At 54.8% G+C, this 16,433-nt stretch overlaps 1 protein-coding gene across 9 annotated transcripts in view; it reads left to right on the top strand.

Annotated features, from left to right (window-relative positions):
* The first annotated feature begins 858 nt into the window (after nucleotides 1–858).
* MCF2L (MCF.2 cell line derived transforming sequence like) overlaps nucleotides 859–16,433 on the top strand; it is a 95,040-nt gene continuing 79,465 nt past the window's right edge. For 4 of the 9 annotated variants that reach the window (XM_041730947.1, XM_041730944.1, XM_041730943.1 and 1 more), the window contains exon 1: nucleotides 13,551–14,153. In XM_041730947.1, the coding sequence (XP_041586881.1) occupies nucleotides 14,051–14,153 (103 nt within the window). In that variant the 5' untranslated portion in view covers nucleotides 13,551–14,050. Of the gene's footprint in view, nucleotides 1,019–13,547; nucleotides 14,154–16,433 lie in introns of those variants that run through there. The other 5 variants (XR_005984046.1, XM_041730942.1, XM_041730940.1 and 2 more) reach the window with 3 other exon arrangements.

Below are 16,433 nucleotides of genomic sequence, written 5' to 3'. Positions count from 1 at the left end.
GGTGCCTGGCTCAGTGCCACGTTGGTGGCCACCTCACATCTCAGTCTGTTTGCGCCCCCCACAGCTCCTCCTTCCTCTCCAGGGAAGGCAGAGACCCCGCTGCTAGGGACCCGGAGCAGGTTGCGCCTTTGCGCGGGGAGCACAGTTGGTACTGTGGGGGCCCCCAGGTGGCCGCGGGGATGCGCACGCAGGGCCCCCAGGTGACCGCGAGGGTGCACACGCAGGACCCCCAGGTGACCGCGGGGATGCGCACGCAGGGCCCCCAGGTGACCGCGAGGGTGCACACGCAGGACCCCCAGGTGGCCGCGGGGATGCGCACGCAGGGCCCCCAGGTGACCGCGAGGGTGCACACGCAGGACCCCCAGGTGACCGCGGGGATGCGCACGCAGGACCCCCAGGTGGCCGCGGGGATGCGCACGCAGGACCCCCAGGTGGCCGCGGGGATGCTCACGCAGGACCCCCAGGTGACCGCGGGGATGCGCACGCAGGACCCCCAGGTGGCCGCGGGGATGCGCACGCAGGACCCCCAGGTGGCCGCGGGGATGCGCACGCAGGGCCCCCAGGTGACCGCGGGGATGCGCACGCAGGGCCCCCAGGTGGCCGCGGGGATGCGCACGCAGGGCCCCCAGGTGGCCGCGGGGATGCGCACGCAGGGCCCCCAGGTGGCCGCGGGGATGCGCACGCAGGGCCCCCAGGTGGCCGCGAGGGTGCACACGCAGGGCTCCCGGGTAGCTGCGGGGACACGCGAGGCTGGCGCGCTGCTTCCGCTTCCGCCCAGCAGCCCCCCTGCCGCAGGGCGCGCCCCCTTGGCGGGGCGCAGGAGCCAATCCCGGGAAGGGAGGCGCGGCCGTGCCCCCTCCCCACTCTCGACCCCACCCATAAAGCACCTTCTGCTGCGGAGGGAAGCTCGCTGCAGAGGGTCACTTGTTCTGTCAGAGGATGAGATTCTGGCTGAGAAATGAAGAGATGGCTCTGGAAGCGATGGTGCAGAGGCTGACGGCGGTTTGCAAGCGCACTGGTAGGAGGAGCTGCCAGCGCGGGTCTTGTGTTCCTAAGCCTGACATCATGTGTTCGGTCGTGGCGAGTGCGACAGCCTCCGCGCCCTTCCCCATTAACGTTAAGGGGAAGCAGACATGAGGGGCACCTGTCCGGCCGCTGGCGGGGCTCCGCGGACGGTCGGCTGGGCTAGGTAACGTACCGCACCGGGCAGGTGCAGGTGCCGCGCGCGAGCCCGGGCGGGGCATTCGGGAAACCCATCGGAGCCTGGGGCCTCTGGGGCCTCCAGGGCCGGGTCGGCGTGGGGACGCTGGGGCTGTCACAAGCTGATTTCAAGGAGCTGAAATCTGGATCAAACAGATATTTCTTCTCTTCCCCAAATATTAAATCCTAAGACAAATGCTTGAACATGGTGCAGGTAGGGGGGAGTAGCATCACTGGACATTCATTTTCTGTCTCAATTAAAAGATGACTTAAAATGAGTTTGAGGAGCAGTTTGAATGGATCCCTTTAGGTCTGAGAAAACGCTGAGCTGGCAGCGCCCCGCTATTGGCTTTCCAGGGGCCACCCCTGGGTTTCCATGCTGCACTGGGAAGGCAGGGCACCTGCACTCACTGGTTGTCCTTGAAATGAAGAGGAAATAGCTGTATGTCATTAAAAGTAAGTGGCCACGTTTTTGCTGGATGTTGCCCTATGTTAGTTGTATATCACTACCTCGTCGGCGTCTAAAGGATACTTTCCTGGAGAGGTTAGATTCTGTGGCTGGGCTTAGGCGTGGTGTCCTTCCTCCCTCTCTCTCATCAGTGGGAGACCCCACTGGGCTTGGAGAGCAGAGCCATGGTTAAATCAGGGTCAACATCGTTGTGTGTGATGGTCTAACCAGATTTGGGGGGACATTCAGTGTTTAATGGTGATTTTTGTGATTAAAGCTACCAGATTTATTACATATGGGTCAAAAGAAAATAAAGCCATTGTATGCCATCTGCGTCTTATTCTCAGATAGATAGCTCCCTTTTTCTGGAACTTGGGTGCGTTTTGCTTGGGTGTGGGGTACGGCCTGTGTTGTGGGGTGAAGTGCACGGTGGGTCACAGACTCACAGGAGCACCCCTGCCCGCCCTGCAGGGGGAGCCGGAGGCTATGCCTGCTCTTCACGCCTCTACTCCAGCTTTGGAGTCAGAATGACGGAGCAGGAACAGTTCCAAGAGTGATGTCATTCCCTAGGTTTTAGGGATGGAGGTTTCTCTGTGAGCTCGGAAAGATGCATGTGCATTTAGAATTGTAAAAAGGCTTCTGCGAAGAGCAGGAAGGATGGCTGCTCCCTGAATCGTGCTGCAAGCCGAGCCTTCATGTTGACCAGGACAGCCTCGCTCTAAGCAGCAAGTCCCAAACGTGCGTCCTTTGTCACATCTGTGCTACCAATAGCTGCAGATTTCACCAAGTCTCTTTTAAATCCAGGTTAACAGACATCCGGCTTGATGAATACCTGGTATTGTTTAGTCAGGGGAGAGGCAGCACCCCTGCCTGTGTCCCATTAACACCATCAGCTCCCTCTGCGCATGTTCATTTTCCATCAGGCTGTGTGCTGGCCCCACTGCATGCAGGCTCTGGAACGTCGAGTGGGCACCACTGATGCGGTGCCACCCACTGTCCGGGGGGCACACACACCTTCCCTTGCGGGGCCCGGAATGTAGGTCAGCGTCAACTAACTCACCAGCCAGGTCCAGACCCCACGGCGTCCTTAGGAACTGCCCATCTGTGCCAGAGCCGCTCTTCCCCGGGGGTCACAGAGACAATCTGCCTCCAGGGTCACGGGCGGTTCGTGGCACATGTGGCAGGACGCAGGTCTGCATCTGGTGTAGTGACTTGGGGCTGGCGGCCCGACCCTGAGGACCAGGTCAGAGCTGAGGGCTTGCACTCAGGGACCTTTCAAAGGCTTCTCATCTGTTTCCTTCCACGGCTCCACCTGAACTGACAGGTGGGCCTCTTCGTCTGCTGGTCTGGACACTGCTGCCTTGCCCATCCTTCGGGCTGGTGCGTTGCTTCTCACTGTCTGCATGTCAAGGAGGGTGGAGCTGTCATGTGGTCCTGAGCCTGGATCTGCTGACCAGGAGAACCGAAGTTTATGTGTCTGGAAACTGATCATTCATCACAAAGCCAGGAGTAGTTTCCAGTGGCAAAGCTCCTCTTCTGTGTGTGGTCTCCCTTTCCAGCATTTTCATTATTTTGTTTTTTTCTTTAGATTCCCAGTAATTGGTGAAAAAGTCAGAAACACTTGAGGGAGAGACGCTGATCGGTCTGTAGTTGGTTTAAACATGTGCTGGATTCAGAACACTGGTCCTCCAGCCAGGGCCTCTGAATCTGGAGGGAATCATCACAGACTCCTGTCCCCCACTACCCGCCCCAGGTTTCTGACTCAGGAAGTCGGGCAGAGCCTGAGAACCTGCACTTTCTGGGTCTCCAGTGATGGTGATGGCACTGGTCCACGAGTCAACCTTGGGGAAGAATCTTAAAAATCTCATGCCACCTTCTCCACCCTTTCACCTTGAGCATGACCCTAGCTCTTGTCATGGGTGGATAATGATGAAGGTGGATAGATGGATGGATGAGGGTGGACGGCCAGGTGGGCAGGTGGGTCAGACCAATGGACCGTCTTATGTATATTGTGCCTTTTGATCTGTACGGCCACTCGGAGGCTTAGCCATCATGCCCATCCTGCATACAAGACAGTAAAAATATAAGTTCTGTCCTATTTGAAAGGCTGAATGGCCCTCAGTGAGGACTGGCACGTTCATGTTGTGCATCAGAGCCTGCACGATGGGTCTGCCCCACACCTGTGGTCTTCAGTTCTTCCCCTAGTCAGTCCTGGGAGGAGGAACCCACCCACTCTGGTCAGTCCTGGGAGGAGGACGCCACCCAATGGTCAGTCCTGGGAGGAGGACCCCGCACCCTGGTCAGTCCTAGGAGGAGGACCGCACCCCCTGGTCATTCCTGCGAGGAGGACTCTCCCCCTGGTTGGTCTTCTAGTAATTGCTCTCACAGGCCCAGTGACCATAATTGGATGCCTCACCTTGGGGAAGTTGCAATTTTTCTGGATTGCCTCAGAGAATAATGCTAGAGACAAGAAGAGCAAAGAGGTATGAGGGGGCAAATCGGCCCACTTCTCCTGGGCAGCTCAAGGGCTTAGGCCCTGCTTCTCCCTGCTTGAGTAGGAATAGGACACTCTTAGAATTCACTTACCTCCTTCTTGTTAGGTGCGTGCTTTTTTATTTTCGATGTTTGCTTGGTGTGAATATATAAACAGACCAATGAGTCACACAACCATGTGCTCTTCTACAGAACTTAAGATCTGAAAAAATGATTTTTAAAAGATTGTTTTTTAGTGAAAAGAGTTGTGTTTACTACATAGGTATCAACGCAGAGTTTTTGTTTTTGTTTTTGTTTTTTATCTCTTTAGTTATTACTCTTTTTCCCTAAATAGAAGACAAGCGTCTTATGTATATTGTGCCTTTTGATCTGTATGGCCACTCGGAGGCTTAGCCATCATGCCCATCCTGCAGGTGTGGAAACATAGGGCCCAGTTAGGTCAGCAGCAGGACTGGACAGTGGCAGAGCTCATAATGGACAGTCCCTGTTCTGCGCATATACCTGAATACTCCTGTCATGCCAGAGAGTCTCCAGGTTGCATTAAGCTTATGGAAGGCTCCACAGAAGCAACAGAGGTGAGTGGTTTACGAAGGGGAGGTAAAAGGTGAAGACGCTGCCTACTGCCTGCTGCTGGCACCCAGCAGGTCTCAGTTGGCCAGCTTGTTTGTGAGCATGTGGCGTCCCCTACCCTGCCACTGCCCCAGGGCCTCTCTGGAGGAGCCGTCTGTTTGCTGCCCCCTTCTCCCTGGGTCAGAGCACCCCTCAGCTAGGAAAGAGCCTCCTCTCGCCTCTCCTCTCTAGCTGCCACCTGGTGGGGGGCAGAGGGCAAGGGGTCCATCCCTGGGGCGGGCATCACATCTGGGCTATGTCACCAGAATACTTCTGGAAGACAGAACCGCGTGCTGCTGTCACCAAGAATCCACTGGGTGGAATGCTGAGGGATTGGTCCCTGACACTGTCTGATGGCCACATCTGTGTCCCTCATGACCTGGAGCCAGTGTGAATTGTCTGACCAGTCAGCCCATGACACGGCAGAGCAAGACCCCGCAGATCACAGAGAGGAGCTGTGCCCCGCACCTCCCCACCCAGCTTCTGTTTTTGCAAAGTTCTATAGACTTGGTGTCTGCTTGGGTTAATGTGTGAAAATAAGTAGTTAACCCAGAAATGCCAAACATACCCTATGAATTCTTTATGTAATATTTAGTTTGGGGAAGTGTCTTCTGCGTGTAATGTGGCTCTTTATATTTGCACTGTGGGGTCTGAAGCCCCTGGTGTGTGAGGTGGGGACAGCCTGGAGGCCAGGGGGCTGGGGCTGGGGGAGCGGGAGTAGAGGGTTCGGGCCCACGCATCTGTCAGCCCCGGTGCAGTAAGGAACCACATGTGAGCAGCTTCTCTCCCACAGTCTGCAGACTGGCGGTATGAGGCAGGGCTGAACTCTCCTGAGGCCTCTCCTACAGCGTGCAGATGGCCGTCTTCTCCACGTGTCCTCACACGGTCAACCCTCTGTGTAGCTGTGTCTGATCCTCTTATAAGGACCCGGGTCATACAGGAGTAGGGCCATCCTGGTGACCTCGTTTTGTCTTAGTTATGTCTTTAAAGTCCCCATCTCAGAACAGAGTCACATTCTGAGGTCCTGAGGCTGGACTTCAACACATGGAATGGGGGGCGAGGGACACCATTCAGCCCCTGACACCGGGTTGGATATGAAGTTGGGTCATGGCCCCAGCCTCAGCTCAGACTCTGGGAAATCAGAGCCTCTGAGACTTGTAGGCAAAGCTGTGGTTTTTGTTTTGGTTTGTTTTTAATAAATTTATTTTTATTGGTGTTCAGTTTGCCAATATACAGAATAACACCCAGTGCTCATCCATCAAGTGCCCGCCTCAGTGCCCGTCACCCAGTCACCCCCACCCCCCGCCCACCTCCCTTTCCACCATAGTTCATTTCCCAGAGTTAGGAGTCTCTCATGTTCTGTCTCCCTTTCTGGTATTTCCCACTCATTTTTTCTCCTTTCCCCTTTATTCCCTTTCACTATTTTTTATATTCCCCAAATGAATGAGACCATATAATGTTTGTCCTTCTCCGATTGACTTATTTCACTCAGCATAATACCCTCCAGTTCCATCCACGTCGAAGCAAATGGTGGGTATTTGTCGTTTCTAATGGCTGAGGAATATTCCATTGTATACACAGAGCACAGCTTCTTTATCCATCATCTTTTGATGGACACCGAGGCTCCTTCCACAGGTTGGCTATTGTGGACATTGCTGCTGTAAACATCGGGGTGCAGGTGTCCCGGCGTTTCACTGCATCTGTATCTTTGGGGTAAATCCCCAGCAGTGCCATTGCTGGGTCGTAGGGCAGGTCTATTTTTAACTCTTTGAGGAACCTCCACATGGTTTTCCAGAGTGGCTGCACCAGTTCACATCCCACCAACAGTGCAAGAGGGTTCCCCTTTCTAGAGCTGTGGTTTTTAAGGCTCTTCTGGCTGCTTGTTGGGAAGGTGGAGTTGCTGTATGACCAAGGAGGCCACTGCCTGGTCCAGGACAGATTGGACAGCCCCTGGGGCCTGTGTGGCAGGTGTGTAGGGGGCAGGCGGCATGGGCAGGGGCGTCCTGGATGTGTTCTGGAGGTGGGGCTGACTGAGCTGGACGCAGCGGTGAGAAGGAAGAGCATGGTGAGGCACACCTGCTGCCACCTGCACCATCTAGGCTGCGTGCAGCTCTTGAACCATCAGTCCTCCCTGGGAAGGTGGTGTGTGGCTGAGACAGGCTCAGCGTGGCAGCAGGCTGGGAGCTAAGGGCCAGAGCAGCAAGAAGAAGCTTTGTTCCCAGGACATCCTTGGAGCACAGTGGCATGACACCCCTAATGTACCTGTCAAAGAAAGCAGTCCTTTCCGGGCACAAGGTGCGTGCATTCTCCACAGAATATAGGGGCTTTTGGTGCCGTGGCCAGAGCATCTGGCAAAACTAAAGTCTGTCCAGCACAGTGTCTGCCAGATGCATTGGTGCCGTCCCCATGCCTGGGTGCTTCTCTGTGGTGATGAATCCTTAGTTCTTTCTCAGATCTGTCCTGAAGGGTGCCGAGGCCTTTGGGAAGAATGCCACTCAGGCAGGTGGAAGGAGTGTTGGTGGGGATCTGTAATGGGCTGGGAGTGACTACGAGATGTGGGAACTGTTATTAACCATAAACAAGGCACATATGCAGGCGGTTCCTGTGGCTCTTGCAGCAGGGAGTCAGGAGTGGGTTTTAGAGATTCTGAAGAAAAACTCTGGGGCTGAAATCAGTGGGTTACTCTCCTTTAGGACTGCCCATTGGAGGTGTTGCTGGTTCCCCGCAGTCTAACCTGGGTACTTGGGGTCTGGTCTCTGACGAGACATTGCCCAGACAGCTGTTGGAAATGCAGATGCTCGGGCCCATTGCGGCCAGGTGAGTGTGATGCCTGCACAGGTGCCATGAGGGTGCCACAGTGCGGGTCAGTGGGCAGGTGGAAGTGGAGCACCTCACTCCATCAGTGGACTCCAGAGACAGAATCAGATGGAAAGCAAGGACCACCTTGCACCCCCACCCCACTCCCCCACCCCTGCCTGGAGCTCCTGCTCGCCCATCAGCTAATTCGGAGCCACTCCTGTGATCCTAGCCCACACCCCTGGGCGCACACTATCCCCATGCCCACTGTGCTACCTGCCTTGTGGCGGTTCGCCACATCCATGGCTCACTGATGCCCTGTTTGACCTCTCGCCCTGGGCCTGGCACTTACCTGTCTCCACATGTGCTCAAGTAGCAAGTGGTAGAAAACACGTGTTGGTCTGAATTGAGGACCTGCAGCAGGAAAATTAAGCCCCCAAAGATGGGATATCAAAGATGAATACTTCCCTGATTTTCAAAAAGAACATGTGCAATCAAGAAACTATAAATTCGAGGGATTCCTGGATGGCTCAGCGGTTTAGTGCCTGCCTTCAGCCCAGGGCATGATCCTGGAGACCCGGGATTGAGTCCCATATCAGGCTTCCTGCTTGGAGCCTGCTTCTCCCTCTGCCTGTGTCTCTGCCCCCCTCTCTCTGTGTCTCTCATGAACAAATAAATTTTTAAAAAATCTTAAAAAAAAAAAAAAAAGAAACTATAAATTCGGGACGCCTGGGTGGCTCAGCAGTTGAGCGTCTGCCTTTGGCTCAGGGTGTGATCCCCGTCCTGGGATCGAGTCCCGCATCGGGCTCCCTGCGAGGAGCCTGCTTTGCTTCTCCCTCTGTCTGTGTCTCTGCCTCTCTCTGTGTATCTCTCATGAATAAATAAATAAAATCTTTTTTTTAAAAAAAAGAAACTATAAATTGGCTACCTTGACCTTCTAAGGAAGCAGAAATGGTTGAATAAATTGAGAGCATGCAGGAAGGTGGTCGTCTCCAGCAGCTAAGATACACTAAACTCAGAGCAAACTACGTCTGTGGAAGTCAAAGAAACATCGGACTTTGGTGTCTGGAATTTGAAAAAGGCTTTCTTGGTGACCTGTGCTGTCCTTGGTGGACAAAGAGAAGAGGCTGTGAGGATGGCATGGTGAGATTATTCAGATTCTTTGCCAGCAAGTGTCCCTCCCACCACCTCTTCAGGGGGCGGGACACGGGTCTGTCTGCTTTGACTTGCATGTGGCTGTGGGACTGGCTCTGGCAGCTCCAATGCTCAGATGTGCTTGTAGTGGGCTGCCCCTTCCTGCTCCTGGTGACCCCGCGGGAGAACTGCCAGGGCAGGTGTTGCCCTCCAGCCTGGTCCACGGTAAGGCATGTGAAGCAGAGCTAGCCCACCGCACTGTGAGCTGGGGGTAACGTGTCTGGGGCCCTTAATTGGGGGCAGGTTGTTATGCAGCATTGATGTGGCACCTACTGACTAATACAGACCCTGTGGTCTGAACAACAGCCATCCAGTGGGTGACGCCATCATCTTCTCCTTTTTAAGATCAGTATTGAAATGTTTTCTTGATCATTGTTGGGAAGCAGGAGCCCAGCTGTGCCCTCCAGACTTGCAGGCTCCTGCCATTGGGCAGGGGTGGAGAGTCCTCATGGTCTCCGGGTGATAGTGTAGAGAGCCATGAATCAATGAGTAGAAATTACAGGAGGCAGATTTCGACCAAGAGGAACTATTTCTCCTAAGGACTCACAGACCAGCTCCCCATGAGTATAAGTGTGGGCCCAGGCTGTGGAGTGGAGTGGGTAAGTGCCTTGGAGGGGTGGGCTGGGGACCTGCGGAGGCCCTGGCAGTGCTCAGATCCGTGATTTTCACATTGCTTCCCCTGCTCAAAATGTCTTGTAAATGTGTCAGTGTTATCTGTGTTCAGTGGATGTAGCTACAACCAGTGAAGTTCAGCTGTTTGGAGAGACTACACGTCTCTGGTTGAAGAGGGCGTCTGGAAGACCCTGACTACACCAACTCACCCTGTGAGGGGCCCTGGAAGACAATTCCAAAGGATGCTTTGCACATCTGTAAGAGGGCAACCTTGTATTTACAGGAAGCAGTAACATTCATGTTTCTGTGTTTGTGAATTATCCCTTTGTGTAAGCAAAGCAGACAACAAAACGAAACCGGCTCCCTGGTGTATTTGGGTTGGAGGTACTGGATCCCGACACTCAACACGCTTCTTGTCATCAGGCACATGTCTCCAGGTGACACACACATTGCTGCTGCCCACCCCTCCACCCCACCCCTGTCTCCTGGGACCAGTTCCCGAGCCAGCCAGCCCCTGTGTGGCATTTCATGATGTTGCTCTGCATATAGTTTGCTAACTGCTTCATGGAGCAGCTCCCTCCCCGGCTGTGTCAGGGGTCCCCTAAGAGTAATGGCACGTTCCAGGCTCTGGGGAACCTCCCCTGCAGGCCCCATAGTGCTGAGCCTGCGGATGCCACTCAGGGTGGCTGCAGGAATGCTGCTGCTGCTGCTGCTGGGAAGGCTGGCCTCCTGGGGCACAGCGGGGGGATTTGTGTGTTCATAGTAGCTCGTCCGGCAGGTGCTTTGTCCCAACATCAGTCCCCAGAGACACAGCGACATGAGTGGCGGTCAAACCTGTCAGCATACTGTCCAGAAAATTTAAAGTTGTAAATTTGAAAACCCATAGAGCCAATTATTTCTGAATGTTAGAGATAAGTGACTTTTGTGTGTAAAAGTTCGGCTTTGAGCAAATATTCTGGCTTTTTGTCATTTCATTGTTAGTAGCATCGAGAAGTCAGTCCAGTCCCTGAAGTATGGAACCCAATTTCTTATCTTTGCAGAAGGAAGGACTAGTGTTTAGTCCGATTGGTGACAGTTTTAGCAGGACTTTAAATGAGCTGGTGAGCCAGTGCTCCATGTATGACTTCAGCTCTGTTAAGATACTTTATCTTTAAAAAAAAAAAAAAAAAAAAAAGATACTTTATCTTTAAAGACAGTTTTTTACAATTTTCTGATGTCTGAATCGTTAAGAAGGGAGAACGTGTCATTTGATGTTCAAACGGTAACAAAACACAGAAAGTTGTTGAATAGACAGATACTAGGTCTCCTAGGCTTATCAGTTGTATAATTTTATGCCTCCTTCAGTTCTCAAAGGGCTAAAATTTGTCTGTTTTCTCTCCTGAGACCGAGTCCTCAGTGTTGGCAGGATTCCTTGTTCATGCAGACACACCCATGCACTGGCTGGCCTCACGTGTCGGGAGCATGTGCTCTGTGCTGGCTGTGCCAGGAGCTCACACACATCCACCTAGAGGAATGGGACCCCAAGGTCTTCCCCTGATCTTCTTCTCTGTGAATAGTCTCCAGCATAGACCCTGGCTTAACCTGATAAGTGTCAGAACTTCACATGGAAGGTACCTATTTCATGAGCTGCACGATATTCCCAGCATAGGGAAAATGCTTATTTAAAATCACCACAAGCACCACTCAGTCACCATGTCCCCTGTTGTGTGTTTTAGCTGGTTTCTAAATTCATATGACATGGGCACAGTCTAGATTTTGTGATGATTGGTCTGGTGGGACGTGTCCTCATTTTCAAGCATGAGCAGCTCCAGATGCACTCCTGGGGTGCAGAGGCCTCGGCAGGTCAGACCTGTAGTGTGCTTTATGGGCTATCTTCATTGTCCAGCTCTCAGAGCTTCCTGTCTTTGTCATTGGAAGGGACAGAAAGCCCCTGTTAAATAGTGAACAATTCGTGGCGACGGGCCACAGGGCTCTGTTGGGAATCGCCGTCCGGTGGGGCTGCCAGCGGAGGCCAGGAGGCGGGGCCGGGACTCGGTGCTGAGCAGGAGGGAGGGCCTGTTGGGTGTGTGGATGCCGGTGGACCTCAGTGCTGGCCTCACCATGAAGAGCACGTCTGCAGCAAGGAGAGGAACCGTCTGTGCCAGAGAGACCCAGGAAGAGCACAGGCATTGAGAAGGCAGAGCACAGAGGGGGGCGGTGTGCTCTGCGGCCCTGGCTCTCAGGGACCTTGTGGAAATCCACCCACCAAAATGGGCATACCAGGCGCTGGTTCCTATACTCTGTCTTCAAAGGAAAAAGAGAGAAGAGCCTTTTATGCCCAAGTCCTAAAGCCTGGCTGCAGCTTCATGCAGCAGTAAGCCAGGTGTCCGCCCCCAAGGGCTGATTTTCCAAACACTCAGCATCTCATTTAAGACCTAAGCTAAAGAACTCCCTGCTGCCCTGACATGATTAATATAATGCCAAAAGCCATGCCAGTTATTGATACAAATTTCTTGATGGTGGTTGGAGGTCGTGTTGAGTAAAAGCTACTCTTGGGTTCCCCAGAGAATCAGTCTGGTTCTCACATGCCAGCCGGCACCACCAGCCTGCCCCGGCTGCGCTCAGCACACCTGGTGGGCCAGCATCCTGGGCGGGCATCCTGGGTGGCTTGTGTTTGGGACCCGAGGAGCTTTGGGAAGGAAATGCCCACAGAAGGCTGAGAAAACCCATGGTTTCCAGACGTCGGCCAAACCCAAAGGCTGTGAACTGACAAAGCAGAGAGACCAGGAGGTTGTGAGCAGATTCGTGACTCAGAACTGAATTTTGGAAAAGGCTTTAATTAGTAGCATGTTTAAGACAGACGTGGATAAGGAGCACCTGGGCCGCCTGCATGTTTGCACAGCCACGTCTGACCTGTAGCTGCTCAGTGAGCAGCCTGACGTTCCCTGTCCTCCTGATCTGTGCACACCTTCATGTTTACATGGGGAAGGGAAAGACCCGGGGAGAAATTCGGTGCCAGGTTCAGAACAACACATGATGGGTGGCTCGTCACAGTTACTAACCACTAGTGGTGGCAGCTCCTGTAGACACAGAGCCACTGTGTCTCCACATGTCCTTCCTGAGGTGCCGTGGGCTGCACAAGCTGAGGGCTCCAGTCGCTGGTCACAGGAAGAGGGCTCATGTCCTGGACATGCCACATCAAACGCGCCATCTGTTTCCTTCTGAATGTGTGCCGGTTTGGCCTCTGCTTGGAAGCCAGCATGAAGGGGCAGAGATGGACAGCACGGCTGCCCAAGCTTCAGCCTGGTCATGGTTTTCCCTTGCTTCTGGTGAAGGACCCCAGCTCCATTTACTCCTTGTTGCTTCTCATGGATGCAGCCCCAGCAGCCAGCTTTACTTGTTGCGTCCCCAAGGACTCAGACCTGGGCCTGGGGCAGGTGACAGCCCAGGTGGGTGTGGAGGCAAATAGTACCAGCCCCTGCTCAGTGCTCTTGGCACCTTTCCTGCTCAGAGGAAAGGTCCCCTTGGCCCCACTTTGTCCAGCTCCAGCAGAAGGACTTGTGTTTGGCGGGGTCGCCCTAGCCCATAAACGCTCATGGGAGGAAAGTGGGTGCCAAGGGACCAGAATGAAATGAATGCATTATCTAGTTGCAGACCAGCTGTACCTGCTCTAAGAGTGTTGGCTGATAAAGGCGTGCCGTGGTGCAAGGGCTAAGCCTGGCCTTTCAGACAGACTGGAGTGCCGACCCTCCACAGTTTCTGTCCTGTGACCTTGAGCATACGATAAGCTCACTCAGGCCCTCGGAGCATCCATTGTATGGCACTGCACACACTGCCCGGCAGGTCAGCTGTGAGGATTGCAGGCATGCCGGATGCAAGGCCCCCCACAGAAGGACGCCCTGGGCAGTGCTAGGCACTTACCCCCACAGGCAGACGCGGTGTGGGCACCAGGGTCTGGGGCCATTGGGCCAGGGGCACTTTCGGCATCACAGGGAAGTATCACTTGCCAAGCAAAGCAGTGTTACCATTTCCTTCCCCCACACGGGGCTGGACAGCAGGCGGGTCACAGGCAGAGGAATTTACCGGTTTATTTCAAGAAGGCCCAGGGCCTCTTCCCCCCTCCCTTCCTCCCGCCTTCTAGTTGTTTGTTTGAACTTGAGACTTCCTGAGCTTGGAAGGTGTTTTTGGCTCAGGCAGTTGGAGCAGGTCCCTGACACTGGGAGCCCCAGCCAGCACAAGCCCCTTTCCAGTGAAGGAAACGCCCAAGATCTGCAAATAGACCACCGTGCGGCCCGGCCCTAACCCTGTAGTCTTTCTCCGGCACCACGGGTGTGGGGACAGGAGGGGAGCAGCAGCAGCCTCTGTGGGCACGCCCTCGTGTGCAGGTGGTTCTGGGCCACCCCAGTGACCATCTGTGCCCATGGTCACTGCAGCGCAAGGCCAGGGACTCTGGGAGCTGATTGGCCGCTCTGTTGTTCTTCCTCACGACTCGGTAAATCCAAGGTCACTGGAGGTCTTGTGCCCAGCTCAGTGTGTGGCACCTGGTACAGCGCCCTCCCCAACACCGCCGGCGCCCACCTATTGCTGACTGTCCCGGTGGAGACCTTCAGGGCAGTGGGAACCGCGGGGCTCCGACACAGGGTCACACTCAGCCCTTGCAGGAGCCCATCTGCACACTCAACGCCGTTGCTGCCACGCGTGTCCCTAGAAGACAACAGGATGGCCGAGAGGGGAGCATCCCGGGGGACTCTCAGGGGCCTCCTGCGTCGGCTTCTGCCACGGCCCCTGAGGTGCTCGGGGGCCTCGACACACCCACAGCCAGGTGAGGCGGGGTGGGGGTGCTGCTTGGGGTGTGGGACCAGGTGCCAGGGGTCCCTTCCATGGGTGGGCACCTCCCTGTGTTACCTAAATGCGTGCCCCTTGCAAGACTTTGGAGAAAGGTTAGATGCAGCATGCCAGGGCATCTTGCTGAAGCCAATGAGGGTCTAGCTTTACTCGGTTTACTTTGTCCTCTGCTTCTGAGGACCTGGGCTCTTGAGTCCTTGCTCTGGCCGTGGTGACAGCGAGCAGACATGAGCAGACGTGCATGAGGGGGCTTGTGCGCAGTGCCCTGGTAACCCCAGGGGCATCCTGCCCCAGTTCCTGGCCCTGGGCAGCCTCCTGCCCTCCCTGTTCTGCAGCTGGACAGGGACGGGTCCCCTGACAGGAGCACAAGCTGCTCCCCAAGTGAGCTTCCTCCTGAGGAAGGAGGGGGATTCTCATGGGCCTTAAAGTTGTGATCCTTAAAGTTGTGATTTATGGATTGATTTCCTCTGGAGCCTGTCCCTTTTCCTAGGAGAACCCGCCCTCCTCAGGGATCTGGAGACCTGAAGTTTGCTGTTGACCTGAGGGCAGCAGCTGGCTCTGCAACCTCGGGCACCCCTTTGAGGGGTCAGGCAGACTCCGTTCCCCTGATGTCTGTAAGGTGAAAGACATCAGAAGTGGCAAAGCGAGTACAGAACCTCCCCCTGGTTTGGGGGCCACAGCCCCTCCCTGTTGGGGAAGTGGAGCCTGGCGCTGGCCATGCCAGTAGCATCCCCAGAGGGCCGAAAAAGCCTGTGCTTAAACCTGGAGGGCTGAGCCTGTGGCCTGGTGTGGCTGATGGCCCCTGGATAGGTGGACCGCCTCACTCAGTGTCCCTTTGGGGGAGGACAGAGCCAGCTCCTGGACAGCCTGACTGCTTCTGAGTCTTGGTGGTTGTTCTGCACGTACCTGCATCCAGGCACATGCTCAAGGTTAAAATCACCAGGCTTCCTCCTTCTTATGGACGCAGCCAACTCTGCAAAGTGCGTGGGGCCATCATGACGGATCCTGCCACAGCCCCATGCTCACAGGGGGCATGGATACTCCATGTATGCCCTCCCAGCCTCCTCCCCCGTGCTGTCTGGAGGTCACGGGTCACGCGTGGGGATTCCCTGGTTGTCTGAGCAGACTCTCCCCTCCCTGGCCTTGTCTCCATTATGTGAGGACACCCAACTGTGAAGGACTAGATTGTCATCCTGGCACCTGGGGCCTGAGCCTGTCCCCACATATCAGCCATGGATCCTGGGGTCCAGGGCTGTCTTCTCGTGAAGGGGGGCTGCGGATGGGACAAGCTTTTCCTGTCCTCCTTAGTGCTCGTTAGACACTTCTGAGGCTGTGAGTGCTACTAATGAAACCAGGGTGGACAGTGGGCAGTTAGGGGCTAAGGGACACATGAGGCCTGGGTCAGCAGGGCACCCTGATCTGCCCCCAGCCTCCCTCACTGTCCAGCCCCCTGCCTCCCTCACCATCCGGCCTGGCATCTCCTAGCTAAGTCTCCTTGACCCGCAGGTGTGGCCACCGGGCCCCTGGGCACCTGCTGGCTAATTTCTTGCTCCCAGAGAAGCAGTCTTGTCTTGGCTTTCCTTCCTCCCGGCACATTTGAAACCTGTCTGGATACGAGGGTCAGGCTAGCGTCTGCGTCCCCGTGCACAGACCTTGCATCCAGCTGCCTTCCGTGGCTCGATCTCTGAAGGAAGTATCCTCAGGTGGGAAGTGACCAATAGCCAGACTTCCTGGTGTAGGAGAGGGCATGCACACAGTGCAGTGGTAAGATGATGGTTGTCTCTGATACCCAGAGACAGGTGTGATGTCAGTCAGCGGCCATGAGGGCAACCTCTGGAACGTCGCCTCCTCGCTGTCCCGCAGGAGCTCTACCAGCAGCACTACCTGAGCTCACGGGGAGGGCCGTCCATTCTGTGCTCTTCTACATGGGCACCTTTCAGACTGAGTTTCACCAAGCCAAGAAAACAGATTGTTTTCTGAGAATTGAAAAATTCTCTTTATGGAAACATGTTTCTGCTTGGCATGGAGAATTTTAAACAGCACCAGAATAACGTGAAAGAAGCAAATAAATATGTTTGATGCACTTGGGTGAATCGATCACTGCTAAGTAATCACAGAACTTCTCTTTGAGCTTCCTGGTCGCTAATGCAAAAAGGGAAAAAACGTTTGACCACAAGGTCACAAGCAAAAATAACTCCTTCTGGAGAGAAGTCTAGAGGAAACCAGTCACTTAGCTGATCACACTGGAAACAATGGT

This window comes from Vulpes lagopus, chromosome 16 (assembly GCF_018345385.1).
Source record: "Vulpes lagopus strain Blue_001 chromosome 16, ASM1834538v1, whole genome shotgun sequence".
Lineage (NCBI taxonomy): Eukaryota > Metazoa > Chordata > Mammalia > Carnivora > Canidae > Vulpes > Vulpes lagopus.
The sequence above is the reverse complement of the archived record's forward strand: the minus strand, read 5'-3'. Positions and strand labels throughout refer to the sequence as shown.